Raw genomic sequence first — 22,755 nt, 5'->3', positions numbered from 1 at the left:
TTGTTGTTACAACATGGATGCACAGAAAAAAAAAACAGAAAGAGACCAGCGCTGGGAATGGAACCCAGGTCGTCAGCATTCCGTGCCGCGTGTACACCCCTACACCAGCACTGGACAGGAGCCTAGACACATATTTCTCCCATGCACCACACATTTCTGCCTGCTTTTGTTTTCTCATCTCTTTTTCTGTGCATCCATGATTCAGTTTGTATTTTCGTTGGATCTTAATGTCAAAATGAGATATCTACGGCTGCACGATCGGACGCCATACTGAACTGACATATTAAGTATATACCCTATGTCAGGGTTTCTCAAACTTATGGCTCCACGTACCCCTGTTAAAGTTTGTAGACGATAGCGAAATAAATTGACTGTTGGAGAAACTAAGGTTATTTTTATTTCAATCATCATCATAATATAATGTAGGTATATTATTTATTTCATTAATTGGTAACATATATTGGTAAGAATCATCTTGCCAACGAAAATACAAACTGAAACAAACAAATAAGTAACAAAGGAGTTGAAATAAAAAATACAAAAAGACTCCAAAAACCAATCTTAATCATCTTGCTAGTCTTGCATCCTGGTGGTTTTCGGAGTCACGTAAACCTTCTCGCGAACCCCCTACCGTCGAATACCCCACTTTGAGTAACCCTGCCCTATGTCACTCCGACAGTTATGATAAATCTAATGACACCTCATACATATGTTAAAATCCGTCCAGCCCGCTGCTGCAGAGGTCAAATATCATACATACGCTCAAAACATAACCCTCCGTCGGGCAGTCGGGTAAGGTATAGGCTACCCGCAGGCGTAACACACAAACACACATTGACAAATACGAAGTCATCACGTGTAGTAAAGTACTGATGTGTCAAAAGGAAACTTTCCAAAATGGCGAAATTTTTCATATAGGAAAATTTTTGAAACTCACAATTTAGGGTGCGGCTCCATTGAGGCTGAGATCAGCGGAGAGAGGTGGAGACGTAGGGATCGACCAATCATATTACATCTCGTCGCATCTCGTCTCCGAAACGTGTGGATTTTAACTAATATGATTGATAATACGAACTGAGACATGGATGCACTGAAAAACCAGAAAAAGGGACCAGCGCCGGGCGCTGGGTTGGTTCCGAAAGAGTGTGACGTCTCTCGATGAGAGCGGAACATAGATGTCGCTAGTGCTGCTGCATGAGTAGCGTAGTAGAAATAAGCAACCTGAGATATGTATGCATAGGAAAAATTCGTGTCTAGATTCCTGTCCAGCGGTGGTGTAGGGGTTATAGCACGCAGCACGGATTGCTGAGGACCTGGGTTCAATTCCCAGCGCTGGTCTCTTTTTCTGGTTTTTCTGTGCATCCATGTCTCAGTTCGTATTTTCGATATGGTTTCACGGGATACCCGTAAAAGTAACAAATTTGGAGTTGAAATAAAAAATACAAAAATACTCCAAAAAACCAATCATGATATGATTGGTCGATCCTACACGTCTCTCCGCTCCGCTCGTCTCCGCCTCAGTGGAGCCGCAGCCTTAGTACGGCGATTGAAAGTTTCCGTTTCTAAAACTCAAATTTCCTACATCTTGTAAAAATTTCCGGAAATTTCCGAGAACTTTTCCGACTTTTCGGAAAATTTCCGCAACTTTCACGTACGCACTTGAAGTGTCCATTGACCTAACTGCAATAGTTTTAAGATTTAGCTCACTATAGAGTAACGGAGAATTAAAGTCCGACCGCTAACTTTCCTTGGGCTTCCTTTTCAGTCATTCAAACTCGGTTGTTCCTTCGTAGGCCGCTTGGGGATGAAAGAGACAGTCATCATGTCATCATCCTCTTGCAACAAGCACGCCTCACTGATCTTGTTTCTGTTGAAAAGTCTGAAAAAAAAAAACATTTATATTTACCCTGCTAGCAAAATTAGGTGCTTACCCCGTTTCCAAGCCTATATACGTCCGTCTGCTGGGCACAGGCCTCCTCTCAGAATGGGAACTTCACACACACATAAGCACATTGTGCAGGTTTACTCACGACGTTTCCCTTCACCGTAAAGCTCGTGGTAAATTCCACATGTGTCGCACATGTATTTCGATAAACTCAGAGCTGCGAGCCGGGGTTTGAACCCACGATCCTCTGCTTGAGAGGGCATAGGTCAAACCACGGTTTTATGGTAATCTCCGCTTTCCCCCATGGAATGAGTGTTCTGTGGCAGGCTAGGTGGCGCTACTGTTTGACAACTTTGACGTTTGCATTGGTTAAACTAGATGAGCCAATCGCAGCAGAGCCGTAACGTCAAACGGACACAACACTAGCGCCATCTAGCGATATTTCACCTGTCAAACCGTCATTAAATCTAATAATTTGATATGGTGCGTCATTTCTAATTTTACAAAAGCAGGTTATCGATGAAGCTAAAATTAATCCCATGATATTGTTGCACAGAAAGCCCACAAAACGCAAAAACCATGAGAATAAAAGACAAAAAAAAAAACAAAACACAAAAGATCATCATCCCAGCCTATATACGTCCCACTGCTGGGCACAGGCCTCCTCTCATAACAAGAGGACTTGGGCCATAGTTCCCACGCGGGCCCAGTGCGGATTGGGAACTTCGCACGCACCATTGAATCGCTTCGCAGGTTTGTGCAGGTTTCCTCACGATGGTTTCCTTCACCGCAAAGCTCGTGGTAAATTTCAAATGTAAATCCGCACATGAATTTGGAAAAACTCAGAGGTGCGAGCCGGGGTTTGAACCCACGACCCTCTGCTTGAGAGGCGATGGGTCAAACCACTAGGCCACCACGGCTTCTTACACAAAATATATACAAATAATACACCATCACCGTCATTTGTATACAGGATAGAAAATTGATGGGCCCTGGAGAAAACTGCCTTGAAATATCCTTCAGTTAGCTCATTTTACTTAAAGGAAACATTCTTTTATATCTAGAAAGATTTATTTAAAAACCTATGAAAGTTTTATGGACTGGAGGAATAAGAAACGCATTAATTCTTTCAGAGAAAGCGTTTTCTCGCAATGGAAGTGAAAAAAAGAATTTTAAACTTGAAAATAAAAGTCAATATAAACCCTCGGATAAATAGACACCCTCGCTGAAGCTCGGGTGGCTAACCATCTCGGGTATATTGGCTTATTTTAGTCCCTCGATAAAAAATATACTATTATATCTTACGAGAAATAAAATTATGTTTCCTTTAAATAAAATGAGCTAACTAAAGGATTTATGGCAGTTTCCCCTAGCGTCCATAATTTTTTTCCACCCTATATCAATATAAATCATTTCTGGAACCCTAAAAATACACACAATCATTTGTAATTACATTCACACCTAGAAAAACCCACAAAAAAAAACACAGAAAAAAAACAAAAAGCCCCGGTTAAAAAAAACAAAAACTACACACCAAAAACAACTAGACCTTTAATAGTGCAGAGTTCCAAGTGCCGCCGTTTATGCTATAAGTGCGAAAGAGACAGAATCAGTGTGAGATAAAGTGGAATCAGCTCGGATCGCTACGAGCACAGCATAGAGAAAACAATAGGCAATTTCATAAGTCCCTAGGGCCTATTGCGTAAAGTTAATGACACTCGCGTTCGCTTACAAAACCTGTCACATTTGATTGTGGTCGCGTGTGTCAAAAACGTTAACATTGTCTCGCTGCTTAGATTTAAGGCTTCTCTTTTAGGTTAAGTTGATGGTTAATAGTACATTATTTTGCCGGTGGTAGGACCTTGTGCAAGGTCCGCCCGGATTGCTACCACCATCTTGCTCGCTAATCCTGCCGTGGAGCAGCAGTGCTTGCACTGTTGTGTTTCGGCGTGGAGAGTAAGACAGCCGGTGAAATTACTGGCACATGAGGTATCCCATCTTAGGCCTCTAGGTTGGCAACGCACTTTTTTTTTTATTCGACTGGATGGCAAACGAGCAAGTAATTTCACCGGCTGTCTTACTCTCCACGCCGAAACACAACAGTGCAAGCACTGCTGCTTCACGGCAGGATTAGCGAGCAAGACGGTGGTAGCGATCCGGGCGGACCTTGCACAAGGCCCTACCACCTGTGACCAACTATGACCATTTGAATTTACGAGCAGCATGTCTCGTTCACCTGCCGATTTCTCTTGTTTTCACTATGCCACGTGTTTAGGATACAGTCAGAAGAATTTAGAAGTGACAGCTAAAACTACAAAGTAGCATTTGCAACTTTCAGAGTCGACGCAGTAAAAAAGAAGTACGCACAATCTGCTTTAGTAGTCTCGTAACGCCGAGCGCACTAAATATAGTACAGTCGGCCAAGTGATTGGGTTAATCAACCTTTTAGTGTTATATTATTCAGTCCCGTAACTCAGGATACACTTTGTTAGAAAAATGTTTGCAATGTATACTATAGCATGTTTAGGAGATGAGCCACGAAGGAATGAGGGCTATCGTTTTTTGTCTCACTAGATGGCGCACTGTTGCGTGAGGTTTTTAAGTGTGGCTTTCAAAGTCTGTTATTACGGGCGTGAAAACAAAGTTTAGATTAAAATCATATTTAATACACCTTAAAACCGTACCATAAAAATATCGAGCATGCCACAGTGTTGCATAATCTCCGCTTTGTTCGGAAAAAAGGGAGGACAAAGGTTTCCGAAAGACAAAACTGTCTCAAAACACAGACATTCATTGCCCCGGAATGCATATTTACCATAATTAATTTCAGATATTGCGAAATATTCACAAAATTATTCTAATTATAAATAAACCCGCGTAGCTCACCCAAAAACTATGAGATTTGACATTTCGGAGACCTCACGCTACACTAGCGCCTCTAGCGGCGAATTCATACGCGATAGCCCTCATTGCCTTAAAACTGTCACAACTTCCAACTTTAAGTGGATTTGTAATCCATAAAATCATACTTTTAATAAGTAACTCGGGAGACGTTACCATGGCAACAAGCAATCTCCACTAAAAAGTTGATTCACCCAATCACAACCCTAAGGTTCAATGTAAGTTGTACGGCTTGAGATCTCTTTATACTCACTTGGCTATAGGCGAGTTGCCCCTGTCCCCGACCTCAACTCTCTCGTCGAGCCCTCTGTGCACAGACACGCTGTCCAGATCTTCTAGCCTCACCGATTGTAAGTATTCGGGCGTCCTTAACTCTTCTATCGTTGGTTTTTTGAAACTGAAAAAAAAAAGTTTTTTTTTTTTTTACATAAATCTGACCCTTGATTGACCCTATCAACTGATGTTAAGTGCAGATGAGGCCAAAGCTGCATCTCTCTGGTTTAATAACAGCCTATTCACTCTAGCCTTGAAGAGCCTTACAGACGATGGGAGCGAATTCCTTTCCTTAGCAGTCCGTATATTACATGTACTTAATAACTACTCATCTCTGCCTATATACGTCCCATTGTAGCATAGACCTCCTCTCTGAATGAGAGGGCTTGGCGTGGGAACTACAGTTCAACCCCTCTACTTGTGAGAGGAGGCCTGTGCCCAGCTGTGGGGCGTTTATAAGATGAATGAAATTAATATGAGTATACGTTAATTGCATAATGGAAAACTGACAAAGTAAGTAAATAAATAAAGCCGTGGTGGCCTAGTGGTTTGACCTATCGCCTCTATAGCAGAGCGTCGTGGGTTCAAACCCCGGCTCCTACCTCTGAGTTTTTCGAAATTCATGTGCGTAATTACATTTGTAATTTACCACGAGCTTTGCGGTGAAGGAAACCATCGCGAGGAAACCTCCACAAACCTGCTAAGCAATTCAATGGTGCGTGTGAAGTTCTCAATCCGTTCCTCTTGTTCTGAGAGAGAGGCCTGTGCCCAGCAATGGGTCGTATATAGGCTGGGATGATGATGATGACGAAGTAAAAAAAAAAAACAGTACAGGAAATTATGTATGTATGTGTATGTCTTTACTCACGTCTTAAGTAGTAAACTCGAGCAGACTACAGACACTGAGCTCATAGCCATCGCAGCTGACGCCATCCAGGGCTGAAAAAAAAAACACAGAACAGTTTATAACAAGAATTGCGAAACTAAAGTGGCAGTGGCAGGACTGATGGCCGATGGGGTCAGAAGGTTCTCGAATGGCGTCCGCGGACCGGGAGACGAGCTGTCGGTGCCTCCAACAAGATGGAGCGACGACCTGGTTAAGATCGCGGGGTCGCGGTGGATGCGGAAAGCACAAGACCGGTCTGAGTGGAGCCTTGGGGGAGGCCTATGGCCAGCAGTGGACGTCTTTCGGCTGACATGATGATGATGATGATGAGTTTATAACAATTGACCTTGTCCCAAAGTAACTAAGCAAAGTTTTGCCAGGAAAAATGTAACCGACTGCCAGAAGGACAGTTATGTTTTTGTAGTAAAATTTTATTTTATTCGCATAAACTGTATTCACTTATATAGGTATACCTTCCGCCGCCTAACTTTGCCTAAAAGTTCATTGCCCCGATTACTACCACAAACACTATAAAGGTATAATTCCAATAATTGAATAGGCACTATATCGTTAAGCGATCCGAACACAATCCGGGAGTAAAGTAAAGACGTCGCATAAAAAATGTATCTCAAAAATGCGTCAAAACTGAGTATTAAGTAAGTAATGAACTTTTAGGCAAATTTATATGGAAATACAAACTGAAATATAGATGCACAGAAAAACCAGAAAAATAAGACCGGCACTGGGAATCGAACCCAGGTCCTCGGCATTCCGTGCCGCGTGCTATACCGCTACACCACCGCTGGACAACTCCACTGTTGGAAAACCCCGACCTTGTCACTTCAAAGTTCAATATCACAAAAACGGCTGTACCGATTTTGATGAAACATATCTAAAGAACATCGCTAGAAAACCTGCTTTCAAATAAAAAAACCGCATTCAAATCGGTCCACCCGTTTAAGAGCTACGTAGCTGCACCGTAGTGCCACAGACAGACACACATAGCGGTCAAACTTATAACATCCCTCTTTTTGCGTCGGGGGTTAATTATTGTACGCATCATTAATCTAACCTGCAGCTGTAGTCCATAGACCGCCAACGCTCCGCTAGCCAATGGTATCCCCAGCAGGTTGTAGACAGAAGCGAACAGAAAGTTTAAACGCACGCGTCGCACCGTCGCGCGGGAAAGGGACAGACAAGCGCACACGTCGAGGAGGTCGTTCTGAAAAAAAAAACATGAAAATAATTAATTATTCAAACATGTCTCACGATACGGCAACGCATCCGTGACTCGACTTATGTTATGCTCGATTTTAATGAAAATTTGCATTTTAAAATTGAATATTTCGCAAACGAATCACTTAATCGAAAAATCGTCTAAGCATACCCATAATTGTTTTAAAAGACCAATCCAACGATACCCCACACTATAGTCACCCCCACTTTACGTCTATGGGATTTTGTATTGTAACATTTTGTCGGCATAGTTTGCATATATATCCGTACAAAATTACAACTTTCTAGCATTGATAGTCCCTGAACAAAGCCGCGGACGGACGGACAGACAGATAGACATGGTGAAATTATAAGGGTTCCGTTTTTGCCATTTTGGCTCCGGAACCCTAAAAATATTAATTTTACAGAAGTGTTTTGACTTGGGACTTACCCTCATGAGGACCAAGTCGGCCGCCTCCACGGCCACGTCGGTGCCGCTGGCAATCGCGATGCCCACGTCGGCCTGCGCCAGCGCCGGGGAGTCGTTCACGCCGTCGCCCACCTGTGGCCAGCGACCATTTTACTACACCTCAATCATAAGATTAGCGCTTTGGGCTTGTAACTACTAAATTTTATTTTACCTCTATCAATATTTCCAGATCGCAAAACATCTTGAATTCAATATACCAGCAGGTGCAGGTTGCAGGTGGTAGGACCTTGTGCAAGGTCCGCCCGGATCGCTACCACCATCTCGCTCGCTAATCCTGCCGTGAAGCAGCAGTGCTTGAGAGTAAGACAGCCGGTGAAATTACTTGCACGCGAGGTATCCCATCTTAGGCCTCTAGGTTGGCAACGCATCTGCAATACCCCTGGTGTTGCAGATGTTTATGGGCGGTGGTGATCTCTTACCATCAGGAGACCACTTGCTCGTTTGCCATCCAGTCGAATAAAAAAAATGTAGTTATGTAGCTGGACGTCTAAAATGCCGAATTTAGTACTTCTGTATTTTTTTGGGAATTTCAACATAACCAACAATTGCCTACTTTCTGGCCTAGGCTATTCTCTATTAAATGCACAATATTTTCATCAACTGTTCACTGACCATGGCGACCTTCTGCCCCTGTTCCTGCAGTTTCTGTATCATGGCCACCTTGTGGGAGGGCAGCACCTCTGCATACACCTTGTTGATTCCAACCTGATAATAATAAACAATATTACATTATATTATATTGTGTATTTTATTATATTGTATTATATTAGAGACCAGTTCAAGGTGGCTCAGCGAGCAATGGAACGAAACATTGCTAAGTTTCTCTGAGAGATAGAATAGAACGAGAACTAAGGTCATCAACATAGCTGACGACATTGGGCGAATTGATAACATGCAGTTTGGACATAATGCAACACGGACTAATTGCTATTTTGATGTACTGCGTTATGGACGTTATGCTAATCGGGCGAATACTTGGTCAACTCGCGTCGCTGGACATTTCGCTACGTAGACGGTTTGGTATTGATTCGCCTAATGTGTTAGTTGGTCCGGAATGACACAAAAGCGAGTTCAAACCTGTCTCCTATCAGGAGGCACACTTGGACCCATCTGCTTCAGGCAGTACACCGCCAGAGCTTCGGGCTTCACCTCGTCGGCACGACATTTAGTTACGTAGACGACTTGATACTGTTTCGCATATTAGTTGGTCCGGGAAAACAGAGAACCGAGGTCAAACCCGGCTTACCCTCACCTGTCTCGCGAAAGCTGTGGCTGTCTTCCTGTTGTCTCCTGTCAGGAGGTACACTTGGAGCCCCATCTGCTTGAGGCAGTACACCGCCAGAGCTTCGGGCTTCACCTCGTCGGCACGACATTTAGTTACGTAGACGACTTGATACTGTTTCACATATAAGTCGGTCCAGGAAAATAGGGAACCGAGGTCAAACCCGGCTTACCCTCACCTGTCTCGCGATAGCTGTGGCTGTCTTCCTATTGTCTCCTGTCAGGAGGTACACTTGGAGCCATCTGCTTGAGGCAGTACACCGCCAGAGCTTCGGACTTCACCTCGTCGGCACGACATTTAGTTACGTAGACGACTTGATACTGTTTCGCATATTAGTTGGTCCGGGAAAACAGAGAACCGAGGTCAAACCCGGCTTACCCTCACCTGTCTCGCGATGGCCGTGTTGTCTCCTGTCAGGAGGCACACTTGGAGCCCCATCTGCTTGAGGCAGACACCACCAGAGCTTCGGGCTTCACCTCGTCGGCACGACATTTAGTTACGTAGACGACTTGATACTGTTTCACATATAAGTCGGTCCAGGAAAATAGGGAACCGAGGTCAAACCCGGCTTACCCTCACCTGTCTCGCGATGGCTGTGGCAGTCTTCCTGTTGTCTCCTGTCAGGAGGCACACTTGGAGCCCCATCTGCTTGAGACAGTACACCGCCAGGTGCGCTTCGGGCTTCACCTCGTCGGCGACGCCTATCGTGCACACCAGTTGGTCTGTGGAAAAAAAAGATATTGTTAAAAAAATACATTTTTAATACAAGCTTTCTGTGCTGACTGTACTTTTTACCCGACTGCGAAGAAGGAGGGTTGTGTTTGACGCGTATGTATGTATGTATGTCTATTCCTATGTCCTCTCGTAACTAATCAACGGCTAAACCGATTTTGATAAATGATACGTCATTGGATTCGTCTTAATGACGCGAGTGACACTGGGTAATGAAATTCTTGAAAAATCAAAATGGCGGGTTTTTGGCGCCAAATTCTAAGTTTCCAAAAAAAGTTTTTTGTTTAATCCTATTGAGTGGGGTATCAAATGAAAGCTAATAATTAGCCCATTCAAAAAATATATGGGTTAGAACCGTTTTAACATACAATTTTCACAGAAAATGTGAAATAAAACTATAAATTTAAAAAATCTAAAACCCGACTGCCTTAACTAATGGGTCCCGACTGTTGAACTTTAAGTTAGCTACTTAACAAAGTTCTAGACCACTAGACTTGTTTTCTTCTTTTAAGTATTTTTAAGGCAGTCGGGTTTTTGATTTTTTTAATTTATTGTTTTATTGTTATGATTGGTTTTTTGGAGTCTTTTTGTATTTTTTATTTCAACTCCAAATTTGTTACTTTTACGGGTATCCCGTGAAACCATATCGAAAATACAAACTGAGACATGGATGCACAGAAAAACCAGAAAAATAAGACCAGCGCTGGGAATCGGACCCAGGTCCTCGGCATTCCGTGCCGTGTGCTATACCGCTACACCACCGCTGGACAACGATACAGGCACGAATTTCTCCTATGCACCTCATATCTCAACTTGTGTTGTTTCTTATTTAGCCACTTAATTGAAATAAAAAATACAAAAAAATTCCAAAAAAACAATCTTAATGATGATGAATATTGTACAGCAGATACGGTGCACGTTAGGACAGTTGACTTTAAGATTGTTTTTTTGGAATCTTTTTGTATTTTTTATTTTAATTCCAAATTTTTACTTTTCTAAGCGTCACTGCTTTAGTGGCTAAATAAGAAACAAACAAGCCGAGATATGAGGTGCATAGGGGAAATTCGTGTCTGTACCGTTGACCAGCAGTGGTGTAGCGGTACGCGGCACGGAATGCCGAGGACCTGGTTACGATTCCCAGTGCTGGTCTTATTTTTCTGGTTTTTCTGTGCATCTATATTTCAGTTTTCAGCCAACTACAGGGTCCGACTGATGATTCACCCAAACCCGTTATCCAGTGTACTTTTGCAGCCAAATCCGATTAAAAGACTCACGAGAGCTGATGTGCTGCCTTACTAAGGGAGACAGAGCAGTGGCTCTGCCTTGCCAAACCCCAACCTCTAGCAACCCAAATTGAAAATACAAACTGAAATATAGATGCACAGAAAAAACAGAAAAATTAAGACCATCCCTGGGAATCGAACCCAGGTCCTCGGTAATCCGTACCGCGTGCTATACCGCTACACCACTGATGGTCGTAAAAGTAAAAATTTGGAATTGAAATAAAAAATACAAAACGATTCCAAGAAACCAATCTTCTAGCAACCCACCTGATTATAGTCTTAAAGACTGATTGCAGGTTTAACAAGGGAAAAAAAACAGTATGTATTTTCAGTTGACTTTGTCCGCTCGTATGTACAAGGTCACTAGCAACTACTACAACATTTATGAACTCACCATTGATGGCGGCCAGCACGGCCGTCCGTCCCAACAGCTCGTCCTGCCTTAATGCCTCCTGCACCCGCCTTCCAACCTTGACCCCGTTCCTGGCCATCCACTCCCTGTTGCCTATCAGCACTACCACTTCCTGGAAAGAAAGAACTGTTCTCATCGGGAGATTGGTGTTTATGTTGGATCTGTTGGTTTTGCAGGTAGGACCTTGTGCAAGGTCCGCCCGGATTGCTACCACCATCTTGCTCGCTAATCCTGCCGTGGAGCAGCAGTGCTTGCACTGTTGTTTCGGCGTGGAGAGTAAGACAGCCGGTGAAATTACTGGCACTTGAGGTATCCCATCTTAGGCCTCTAGGTTGGCAACGCATCTGCAATACCCCTGGTGTTGCAGATGTCTATGGGCGGTGGTGATCTCTTACCATCAGGAGACCCACTTGCTCGTTTGCCATCCAGTCGAATAAAAAAAAAACTAGGCGACATACAATTATTACTCTTTATGCTCTAGTGCATAAAGTAGAATCATCGTCCAAGACCAAGGCGTCAACAGCCACAAACAAAAAAGTTTCTATATATTATTTTAATAATTTTTATTTCACGTAAAACTAAATATTTATAATTTTAATCTCCTAACGCCCAGAATCCATCCATACTAATATTATAAATGCGAAAGTGTGTTTGTGTGTTTGTCCTTCTTTCACGCCGTAACGGAGCGACGGATCGACGTGATTATTGGCATAGAGATAGTTTATAGGTCCGAGAGTGACATAGGCTACTTTTTATCCCGGAAAAATGCACAGTTCCCGAGGAAAAAGCGCGCGATAACCGAATACCACGCGGGCGGAGCCGCGGGCAAAAGCTAGTCCTTTATAAAGGACTTATTGTAATTTTAAATCAAACTATCATAAATGACAGAAAGTTTGATGTTCATAAATCGAAAATTTGACTTGAGCATTAGGAGTATAATATTAGAAAATATATGAAAAATAAAAGGTACCTAGTAAGTGAACAATGTTTCCACTGTTTTTATTTGATCTTGCAATCGAATTGAAAACCAGAGTGTAAAACTCGAGCATTAAAACCATTTTTCCCTCGACGTGTCTATCCACCCTCGCCGCACCGGCTCGGGAGGCTATATGAACGTCTCGGGTGAAATGGTTCGTTTTATGCTCTTGTTGTACAATCTACTATTTCTACATAAAACTGACCGTGATTCCCCCCCTATCTCACCTGATGCCAAGTGCAGATGAGGCCAATGGTATACCTCACTGGTTCAGTGACAGCTCATTCACTCTAGCCTCGAAGAGCCCCAGATTCTATTTATCCGGAAATATAGATCATTTCCATTCATTCATTCATAATGTATATTGGAAGTTGATAAACGAGAAGTCTCTATGACAGCTGAAAGGTGATATAAAAATTCCGGGCTCTGATGATGACATGACTGTGTTACCTGCGGCTCCGTGGGCATGAGCGCGCTGAGTCGCCGCTGCGCCTGCGCAGAGCTCAGCGCCGCGTCGCCTTCACCGTCCACCACCTCCACCGGCACACCGCCGACGTAGAACGTCGAGCCCGGCCTGAGGACAAAGCGTTCGAAATCATGGCTCCTTCACACATTGGGTTAGTTCCACCACAGGTACAAGCAAATGGTATCACCCTAATACTGGCTATTCAACTGGCTATTTTTCTTTCCTTCGATTTTCCAACAGATGGCACCAGTGAGAACACAAATAACACGATACGTATTGCCATCTAGTGAGACACTAAGGATACGGTACACTGACAACAACCAACAAGCTCACCAACTGAGCCTAGACGACTAGAGATACGCATGATGTCTCTGTCTTATTTACGTCAGTAGAAGAGAATGGCATGTTTCTCTCAAATAGTTTCGACGAATGTGAGCATGCGCGTGGCAAGCTCAGTAAGCGAATTCCGGTTATTCGCCATCTAGCGTCACAATTGCAAAACACTACGAAAGCCACATAGCTGAAATGTAGCCACATGTAGCCTATACTTTCGTATTCTCAATTTATTATTTTTATGGTGTTTCTTATCTTCAAATTAAGGAGTTGAATTAAGGTTGATGTGAAGTTGTGTTTATAAAATATGCTAGTCTTTATTTTAATCTTAATATTTCTACTTAATTCGGCTTATTCACATTTTTTAATTTACAAATGTTAATAGTAGTGCCATCTATTGCTGTTTTTTTGTATTAAATATAGCTTGTAGGGATTGGTAGGCCATGGTTCCACTAAACGTCCGGAGCGACCGCGACGCCCTCAATATCGTTCCACTTAGCACGTGGTCGTCGCGAGCAATCGTACGTCATAGATCACGTCACCGTTGGCAAGGGTTAATTATCACAGTAGTTCCCTTTATAATAAGTTTCTGATCAAAATTTCATTTTTAATACAAGCTTTGTTGCTGACTGTACTTTTTGTCGACTGTACTTGCATTGCCATTTAAACTGCATATCCGTATCAAATTTCAAGTCGGTACTATTAACGATTGAGGAGTTCCCTCCTGCGGAGACGATCCTGGCAGGACCGCCAATGTCACTACCGGATTATTGTATTGGCACCAAATTTACATAAGTATGCCAAGTTTAAAATCAATCGGGCCGCTGCAAGTTGGTCAAATTTAGCTTCCAAGATTTGAACCAAACAAATAAATAAATAAATAAACAGGGCGAGCCAAAGAAAAGCTTGTGAATTTCGTAAGTGTTCGATCACATCTTTCCACGACACCGTTTTATCAAGGCCGCAAGGGACTTACTCATGTCGGGATTCTAAAAAACTGTCAAACGGATAAACAGAAGGATAGGAGAATGGACTATCTAGTTGAAGCAAGCACTCGAAAAGCTGTACGTCTAGAATAACACATAAGCTATTTTTATCTTGATATTCCCACGGGACAGGGATAAAATCTTGGAATTTCAACCGCTGAGTAAAGGGTCTTGAAATTTTGTACAGTTGTACTTAACACAGCCTCAATGAAGACCGCGATATAAATTTCGGGAATTCCCAGGCGAATTTTGTAACTACCAGATCGAATAGTTAACGCGTGCGAAGTCGCGGGTAAACTCTAGTTAAGTCCACAAAGGTGCACTATTTATTTGTTATAAAACATCACTTAATAAATTCGATGATTGATGGACGGTCGCCAGCGTTCGGAAATCGTCGTGAACAGCCAAATGAGGGCTATCGTTTTTTGTCTCACTAGATGGCGCACTGTTGCGTGAGATTTTTAAGTGTGGCTTTCAGAGTCTGTTATTCCGGGCGTTAAAACAAAGTTAAGATTAAAATCATATTTAATACACCTTAAAACCGTACCATAAAATATCCATAAACCACCACAGTTTTGCTTAGTCCCGTTTTGTTCGGAAAAAAAGGAGGAACAAAAGTTTCCGAAGGACAAAACTGTCTCAAAACACAGACATTCATTGCCCCGTAACGCATAATTGCCATAATAATTTCAGGTAATGCAAAATATTCACAAAATTATTCTAATTATAAATAAATCCGCGTAGCTCACCCATAAACTATGAGATTTGACATTTCGGAGACCTCACGCTACACTAGCGCCTCTAGTGGCGAATTCATACGCGATAGCCCTCATTGTCTTTTTCCTAAGACCGATGTGCAATCTTAATCGCCGGGTACAGTATCAAGGTAGCAAGAGACTCACTCGTGCCGTGGTCTCTCCACGACGCCGGTCGGCACCACGTTGACCCTCGCCCGGATGCGCAGCCCGGGGCGGCCACGAAGCCCGCGCACGGGGCCGGCGTCGCCGCGCCGACCACCGTCCGGCAGAACAGGACTATCGCTGGAACAATAAAAGTACGGGATAGTTAGTATCACCCTTTACCCCTTAGGGGTCCGTAGTAGGTCAGTCTGTAAACATATTTATTAAATAAATAAATATCACGGGACAATTCACACCAATTGACCTAGTCCCAAAGTAAGCTTAGCAAAACTTGTGTTATGGGTACTAAGCAACGGATAAATATATTAATAGATAGATACATACTTAAATACATATTAAACATCCAAGACCCGAGAACAAACATTCGTATTTTTTCATACAAATATCTGCCCCGACACGGGAATCGAACCCGGGACCTCAAGCTTCGTAGTCAGGTTCTCTAACCACTAGGCCATCTGGTCGTGCATTTATTAGGAACTTTCCAAAAATATTTTTTGACAGAGGTCTAAATTGTGCAAGTGGTCAGTGACTGCAAAAAGTTTAAGAAACTCTGCTCTAAAAAAAACAGCCGGGCCCTATTACACCACGCTGGACGCTGTCGCATCTGGACCCATTTTGAAAATACGCGTATGTTAACAATGAAACACTACAATTGTAACGAAAACCTGTCACAGCTTTAAGAGCGTTTATACCTGCTGAGCTGGCAACGTTAGTTTTTCTCGATTATTCCATAAAAATTAATGAAAATTAAAAATGTTGGCTGATAGAACACTTCTTAATATATAAGTTAATGTGTCTACTCCAATAATTATTTGTGATAGACTTTTGTATTCTTTAAAAACGAATTAATGTTATTAACGGGCGATGGACGGAGACCGACTAGACATTCGGTGAACTTTTTAGACCACTTGCTACTTAGACGAGCTGCTTTTTAGGCGAAGTGATATAAACCTCCAGCGGTTGAAATGTTGGACTGGCGCCACACTTGACGGAAATTCCGTCGTGGATCTCGACGGAACGCCAATACAAGTTATTGCATTTTTTTTTATTCGACTGGATGGCATACGAGCAAGTGGGTCTCCTGATGGTAAGAGATCACCACCGCCCATAGACATCTGCAACACCAGGCGTATTGCAGACGCGTTGCCAACCTAGAGGCCTAAGACGGGTTACCTCACGTGCCAGTATTTCACCGGCTGTCTTACTCTCCACGCCGAAACACAACAGTGCAAGCACTGCTGCTTCGCGGCAGGATTAGCGAGCAAGATGGTGATAGCAATGCGGGCGGACCTTGCACAAGGTCCTAACACCTGCATAAAAATTACAAATAGCGGGCATACTACGCGGAGGAGCGGTCGTTCCGCGTAGTATGTAATAAGTTTCCAGTTTCCAGACGTCCAGGGGGCCTACCACGCTCTCTTAATACGATTCAGTTTAGGCTCTAAACTGAACTGCATCGCTATTTCGTACCAAGACGTTACTTTTGCGATTCAGTTCAAGCACGGTTCAGCGACAGCGATACAGACATTTTCATTCACTTCAAGCGGTTTTCGTACCATGACGCTTAACTTGCGTGGGAATTGATCGCTTCAGTGTCAAATTTAGCAATTCAGTATAAGTTACACATTCCGTCAATTCTTTTGGAATTTTAAGTGTTTTACTTGGAATATTTTTAAATTTAGAGAACTTTTAAACTTTTATTCAAGTTTTATAACTTTTATAGACATTGTGCTTCTTAACTCTTCATTGATAAAACTAATTTTTCAGTGAGCAAAGAGACTCGAGATTAGTGACAGCGTAAACATTTATATGTAATCAACACAACGGTTGCTAGGAACACGGAATGACATAGAGTTATGGTTTTCCAAAATAAAGAGGTTTTAGTATACAATATTTGGTTTGCATATAGCGGCATCCCTTTCGCGACTTGGCGTTTCAGTTTCGGACCAGAGACAATATCGGTCTTACATTCGCTTGTAAACCATTGAGACTCAGCTCGGAGAAATAAACGTCGTGGTACCAATTTCAACGATTCAGTTTAGGTGCCTAAATTGAACTGCTCTGCGTTTGGATAGTTTATGAAAAGATCATGGTAGGCCCCCAGCTATCTTCACACAAACTTAAATTCAAATCCAAGAAGCCGTTTTACCGTGAAGGAGTGGCAAACATACACACGCACAAAAATTTACGCATTTATAATATCGGCAGGACTAGCTTTAAATCTTGAAGTTCTAGCTTAGCTTTACACCGAGCTAGCCCAACTTTGGAGGCGTTTGGGAGATGGGAGTAAATTTAGCTTAAAACAAAGAACCTAAAGAAATACCAACGAGAAGAGATAAATTGTCATGAGACATAAAAAGAGCGAGACAGTAATAATGACGTATCAGACAAAGATGGCGTATACCTAGTCTAGTTGGCTTTGCTTTAGAAAAGGACGGTCAATTCTCTTGCGACATCATCTTGTTAACAATGTGTTTTCCGAAAGTTTTGATTCTGATCGTAGGAACTCATGACCACGACTCACCAGAAGCCACAGGGTGTTCGGAGTTGAGCTCCGCTGCTAATATACACGTCATGATCTCGTGCAATGAATCGGAGCACCCTGTGAGCAGGGACACCCTTGCGACCGCCGTGCTGCCTCGAGTTATGGTGCCCGTCTTGTCGAAAATAACTGTTTTGACCTGAGGACAAATGTAAATATGAGCATGGGCGCATGAGGGGGGCAGAGGAGGGCACCTACCCCACTCCCCCCCTCCTCTGTGGACATAATATGCTTTACATTAACTTTTGAAAAACCTCGAGTCGTGTTGTGTGAAAGAGAAAACAAGCACGGGGGATTCAACATAAAATTTGATTGTATTTATTAATTTTATACATGTTTAGGTATATTCAAGTGTTTTAATTGTAATTTCTCTACTAGTCTTTCCTTAATTTGGATCGGACGGTGGAAGAGAATCGTTAAGGTGGACGACTGATTTTGGATCAGTGATCGATTGATGACTGATACTGATCGATTTGTAATTGATGATTATTATTCAAATTGATTGATTTGTCAATAAATGATTGATTTGTGATTGATGATGTTTTTGTATATTACTGATTTTTGTATTAACGATTCATTATTTATTTTCATTCTTCATTAATTTCACTTATCATGAATGTCATTGACCTTGTGCGCGTTCTCGAGAGGCTCCGCCCCCTTGAGCAGCAGCCCCTGGCGCGCCCCCACCCCCGCGGCCACCATGACGGCGGTGGGCGTGGCCAGCCCCAGCGCGCACGGGCACGCTATGGCCAGCACGGAAAGAGCGAAGTGGAATGCGGTCTGGATGGTCAGCTCCCAGTCTGAGAAGCCAGAGTTGAGGTACATATCCTGAAAAAAAAAAAAAAAAATTCACGGCACTGCTCGAAAATGTGGCCATAGATATCCTAAATCCAGTACACAAAACTGCCTATATATGTATATTTAATAGGTGACTCATTTATGGCTCGCAAAACACGACAACAATGTAACACATTACGGTAACAGGTCGTATCAATATATGTATTTCATAATACGATAGTACCTTTTAGACTTTTCAGAATTTTATTCCTGGCATGCTGAAACCACAATCGGACCAATTCGGAGTCAAACTGACATGAGTTTCTATGGGCGTGTAGAAGAAAAAGCGGAGCGGTATTTCCATGTCGGTATTATCCGAGCCGGTAAAGAGTATCACCTGTCAAAACCATCGAGTCAAAGACACATAAATTCTTTTTTAATGTTTTTTATTCTGGACTATGGAACAACCCGTAACCGACCGGACTATCGTAATTTGGCGGTAAGACTCTTTCATTTTTTAAAATTAATTGATGCTACTTAAAAATCTCATATTTTTTTCTGTTAATTAGAAAGGTTATTCCTATCGATTAAAAAAAAGTTTCCAGCTTATCTAAAATCTTCACCCATTCCCCATTAATTGATTGAGAGAAAATAGTTATTTGTGTCACAAGGGAGCAAAATGGTGTATTTACGGCGAGGGCGTACATTGAATCCAGAATGTAGCGAAGGATTCTACAATAGAATCCCGAGTGTAATGAGGGGTTCAAGTGTTAACGCCCAAGATGAAAATAATTTTGCTCCCGAGTGGCTCATACAACTTTTCACACCGAGCATTAAGAAATTTGAAAAAAAAAACTAAGTATTATTAAAGAACAACCAGCATAGAAAATGGCGTGGCTTTACAATTATCAACTTAAAAAAATGGCATTTGCAATAAAACACTTATAAAAGCCTTGAACAGAAAAGTTGCACTTTGCTCCCTCGCGTCAGGGAGGAAGAGTTACTTTTCTGAAGAAGAGGTGTGAAAAAGTTTTATGACAAACATTAAAAGCTATGCACCCGTACTTTTAAGCCGACTTAGGCTCCGTTTTCAGCACAGATGCTGGGCGAGGATAGCTAAATGAAGTGTTTCTATTGGTTCATGAAAAACATATTCCTTCCTCGCTATACATTCTTGCACATCTCTGGTTGAAACACAGCCTAACAGCCTTCCTTAGCAACCATGTAAAATGAGGGGACAAAGGTCCTGCCTGCAGTATAATGGTTAGTTTGTTATTAGGGGCTCGAAAACCAAATTTACATTTAAATCATATTGAATACCTTAAAACCGTACCATAAAAATATCGAGCATGCACAGTGTTGCATAGTCCCCGTTTTGTTCGGAAAAAAGGGAGGACAAAGGGTTCGAAAGACAAAACTGTCTCAAAACACAACATTCACTGCCCCGTAACGCATATTTGCCATAATTAATTTCAGTATTGCAAAAATATTCAACAAAATTGTGCTAATTATAATAACCCGCGTAAAAATTCAAATTCAATCATTTATTCAGTAAATAGCCGCAATGGGCACTTTTACACGTCATTTTTTAAACTACCAGCGCTTTCGGAAAGACCAACATTGCAAGAAGAATGCGCCGCAAGAAAATACTTAAAAACTATATTATACAATTAAAGAAAAAAAATACAAAAAAATAATAATAAAAATACAGGGATGTACGGGGACCCTTAGTTACAATACTAAACACTAACTATATCTAAACTATATCTACGTTCAGTGGAAGTGTAGAATTCTTCCACCGTCATAAATTTTAAAAAGCAGCTCACCCAAAGGCAGCCACATTTTTGATATTTCAGAGACCTCTCGCTACACTAGCGCCTCTAGCGGCGAATTCATACGCGATAGCCCTCATTCAACAACTTACAGGCATGATGCGCTTGATCCTGTCGATGTCGAAGACCCCGGTGATGACCCAGCAGACCAGCGTCAGGACCGACAGGAACACCACCAGCGGGATGAAGTAACTGCGGAGAATACAATAGAAATAACTTCACCAACAACGCAGAATCCATCAAGAATAGAAGGAGGCAGTCCCCTACTGACCGGACTATCAAAACAAAGAAAAAAAAGTTTGTTTTGCTAGTTACGTCCATGCTGAATACAGAATAACTTCTTGACAGTGTCGTCCTCGACGGACGCGTCTGGGAGGACCAACACCATCATCATCATCACCATCACTCACCTAGCGACAGTGTCAGCGACCAGCTGTATCGGCGCTTTGCTTTCATCATCGTTGTCAACATCATCATCATCATCACCATCACTCACCTAGCGACAGTGTCAGCGACCAGCTGTATCGGCGCTTTGCTTTCATCATCATTGTCAATATCATCATCACCATAATCATCATCAGCACCATCACTTACCTAGCGACAGTGTCAGCGACCCGCTGTATCGGCGCTTTGCTTTCATCATCATTGTCAACATCATCATCACCATCATCATCATCATCATCATATCATCATCATCATCATCATCATCATCATCATCATCACCATCATCATCATCATCATCACCATCACTCACCTAGCGACGGTGTCAGCGACCCGCTGTATCGGCGCCTTGCTGGCCTGAGCGTCTTCCACCAGCCGTACTATCTGCGCCAGTGTGCTGCACTCGCCCGTGTGTGTAGCGCACACCAGCAAAGCGCCGTGCTGGTTTATACTGCCGCCTATCACTAGGGAATCTGAAATGTCAAGTGGTGACGTGACTTGTCAACTAAAAATAACCTAATCATAAAAATAGTAGATTGTACAACAAGAGCATAAAACGGGCCATTTTACCCGAGTCGTTTATATAGCCGGCGTGGATAGACACGTCGAGGGGAAAATGGGTTTAATGCTCGAGTTTACACTCTGCTTTCACTTCGATGGCGAGGAATGAAATAGCAACAGTGGAAACAATGATTCACTTACTATGTACCTTTATTTTTTATGCATTATTATAATAATTCCATTATTTAATTTTACTGGTTTATTATGATTGATTTTTAGTTTTATATAAATTAAAAAATATTTAAAAAATATATAGAAACTTTTTTGTTTGTGGCTGTTGACACCTGATTGCCTTGGTCTTGAGTTGGTATTAGAGGAAGATTTTATTTTATGCACTCGAGCATAAAAAGTCATTTTATGTCGCCTAGATACAGCATAAACACGAACTTTACGAGCATGAGAAGTGAAAAATCATTTTGAATACAAGCTCTTTTGGCTGACTGTACCTTTTCTTGACTGTTGGTCAAATTTAACTTGCAAGATTTGATTACAGATAGACAGACAGAAAGACAGACAGACAAACAGAGGGACCGGTGAAGCTAAATAAGTTTGTAAAAAAGCCTCCGCGAGAACTCGACACTAACGCCATCTAGTGACTGGCATGACAACTTCTCAGACTCACCCAATTCTGTATTTGACCTTTTTTTATTTGTTTTCTAAAACAAACTCAAACAGAAAACTATTTCTAAGCTACCTTTACATATAACAGATTTATAAAAGTATGACATTTAAGATTAGACAGAGAAAAACATATACTTGGAGATAAGCGTTTTAAAAACGGACAGATACATCGATTTTTTCAAGAAATCAATATAAATCCAATTTTCAACCGAATTATTTTTTCTGTTCGCTAAACATTGTCTGTATCTATCCTACTAATATTATAAATATGAAAGTTTGTGAAGGTGTTTGGAGGCTTGGATGTTTAGATGTTTGTCACTGAAGCACGCAATAACGGCTGAACGGATTTACATGAAACTTGGCGTACAGATAGACAAAGATCTGCATTGAGACATGGGATACTTTATATCCCGGTAATGCGTTCCTGTGGGATAATATTTTAAGTTTAAACAAGGGTGACCTGTCGTTTGCCGAGTTTAATTACGCAGATTTCGTTTCGCAGACAACTATTGGCAGATTTTTCTATTCGCCGAGCAACGTTTGGTATAATTTCGTTACGCCTATTATTTGTTTCGCCGAGTAGTCGGTAGGAAGAATAGCGATAAGCAGATTTACGTTTAGTAGATTGTTCGTTTTGTAATTGTTTCATTTAACCGAACAACTGTTCGTCGAAACACGATAAGCAGAGTTATCACATGGCATTCATATTGATAAGTAGATTTAATGTTCAGTCGATTTAACTGTTCGTCGAAACACGATAAGCAGAGTTATCACATGGCATTCATAATTGTTATGCTTATAATATTGTATTGATTTTTGTTTCGTAATCTGCGTAGATAAACCGGCCAAACGACAGGTAGGATTTTACTGAGTTGACTATTATACACTAGCTGTTATCAAAATGTAGTTAGGTGCGACGACGAGCGTTAGCGAGGAGGAGT

The 22,755-nt window shown here is 42.0% G+C and overlaps 1 protein-coding gene across 1 annotated transcript in view; it reads right to left on the bottom strand.

Annotated features, from left to right (window-relative positions):
- Positions 1–232: 232 nt before the first annotated feature.
- Positions 233–22,755, bottom strand: part of ATP7 (copper-transporting ATPase 1) — a 53,250-nt gene continuing 30,727 nt past the window's right edge. The window contains 16 exon segments of the mRNA XM_074109119.1: positions 233–1,879; positions 5,040–5,183; positions 5,928–5,998; positions 7,018–7,167; positions 7,612–7,722; positions 8,263–8,355; positions 9,512–9,654; positions 11,342–11,471; positions 12,786–12,909; positions 15,023–15,160; positions 17,565–17,686; positions 17,689–17,721; positions 18,210–18,410; positions 20,284–20,383; positions 20,946–21,105; positions 21,454–21,467. Coding sequence (XP_073965220.1) covers positions 1,762–1,879; positions 5,040–5,183; positions 5,928–5,998; positions 7,018–7,167; positions 7,612–7,722; positions 8,263–8,355; positions 9,512–9,654; positions 11,342–11,471; positions 12,786–12,909; positions 15,023–15,160; positions 17,565–17,686; positions 17,689–17,721; positions 18,210–18,410; positions 20,284–20,383; positions 20,946–21,105; positions 21,454–21,467 — 1,852 coding nt within the window. The 3' untranslated portion in view covers positions 233–1,761.

The sequence above is a fragment of the Choristoneura fumiferana genome, chromosome 28 (assembly GCF_025370935.1).
Source record: "Choristoneura fumiferana chromosome 28, NRCan_CFum_1, whole genome shotgun sequence".
In the NCBI taxonomy this organism is placed as follows: Eukaryota; Metazoa; Arthropoda; class Insecta; order Lepidoptera; family Tortricidae; genus Choristoneura; species Choristoneura fumiferana.
This window is presented reverse-complemented; position numbering and strand designations above follow the sequence as displayed.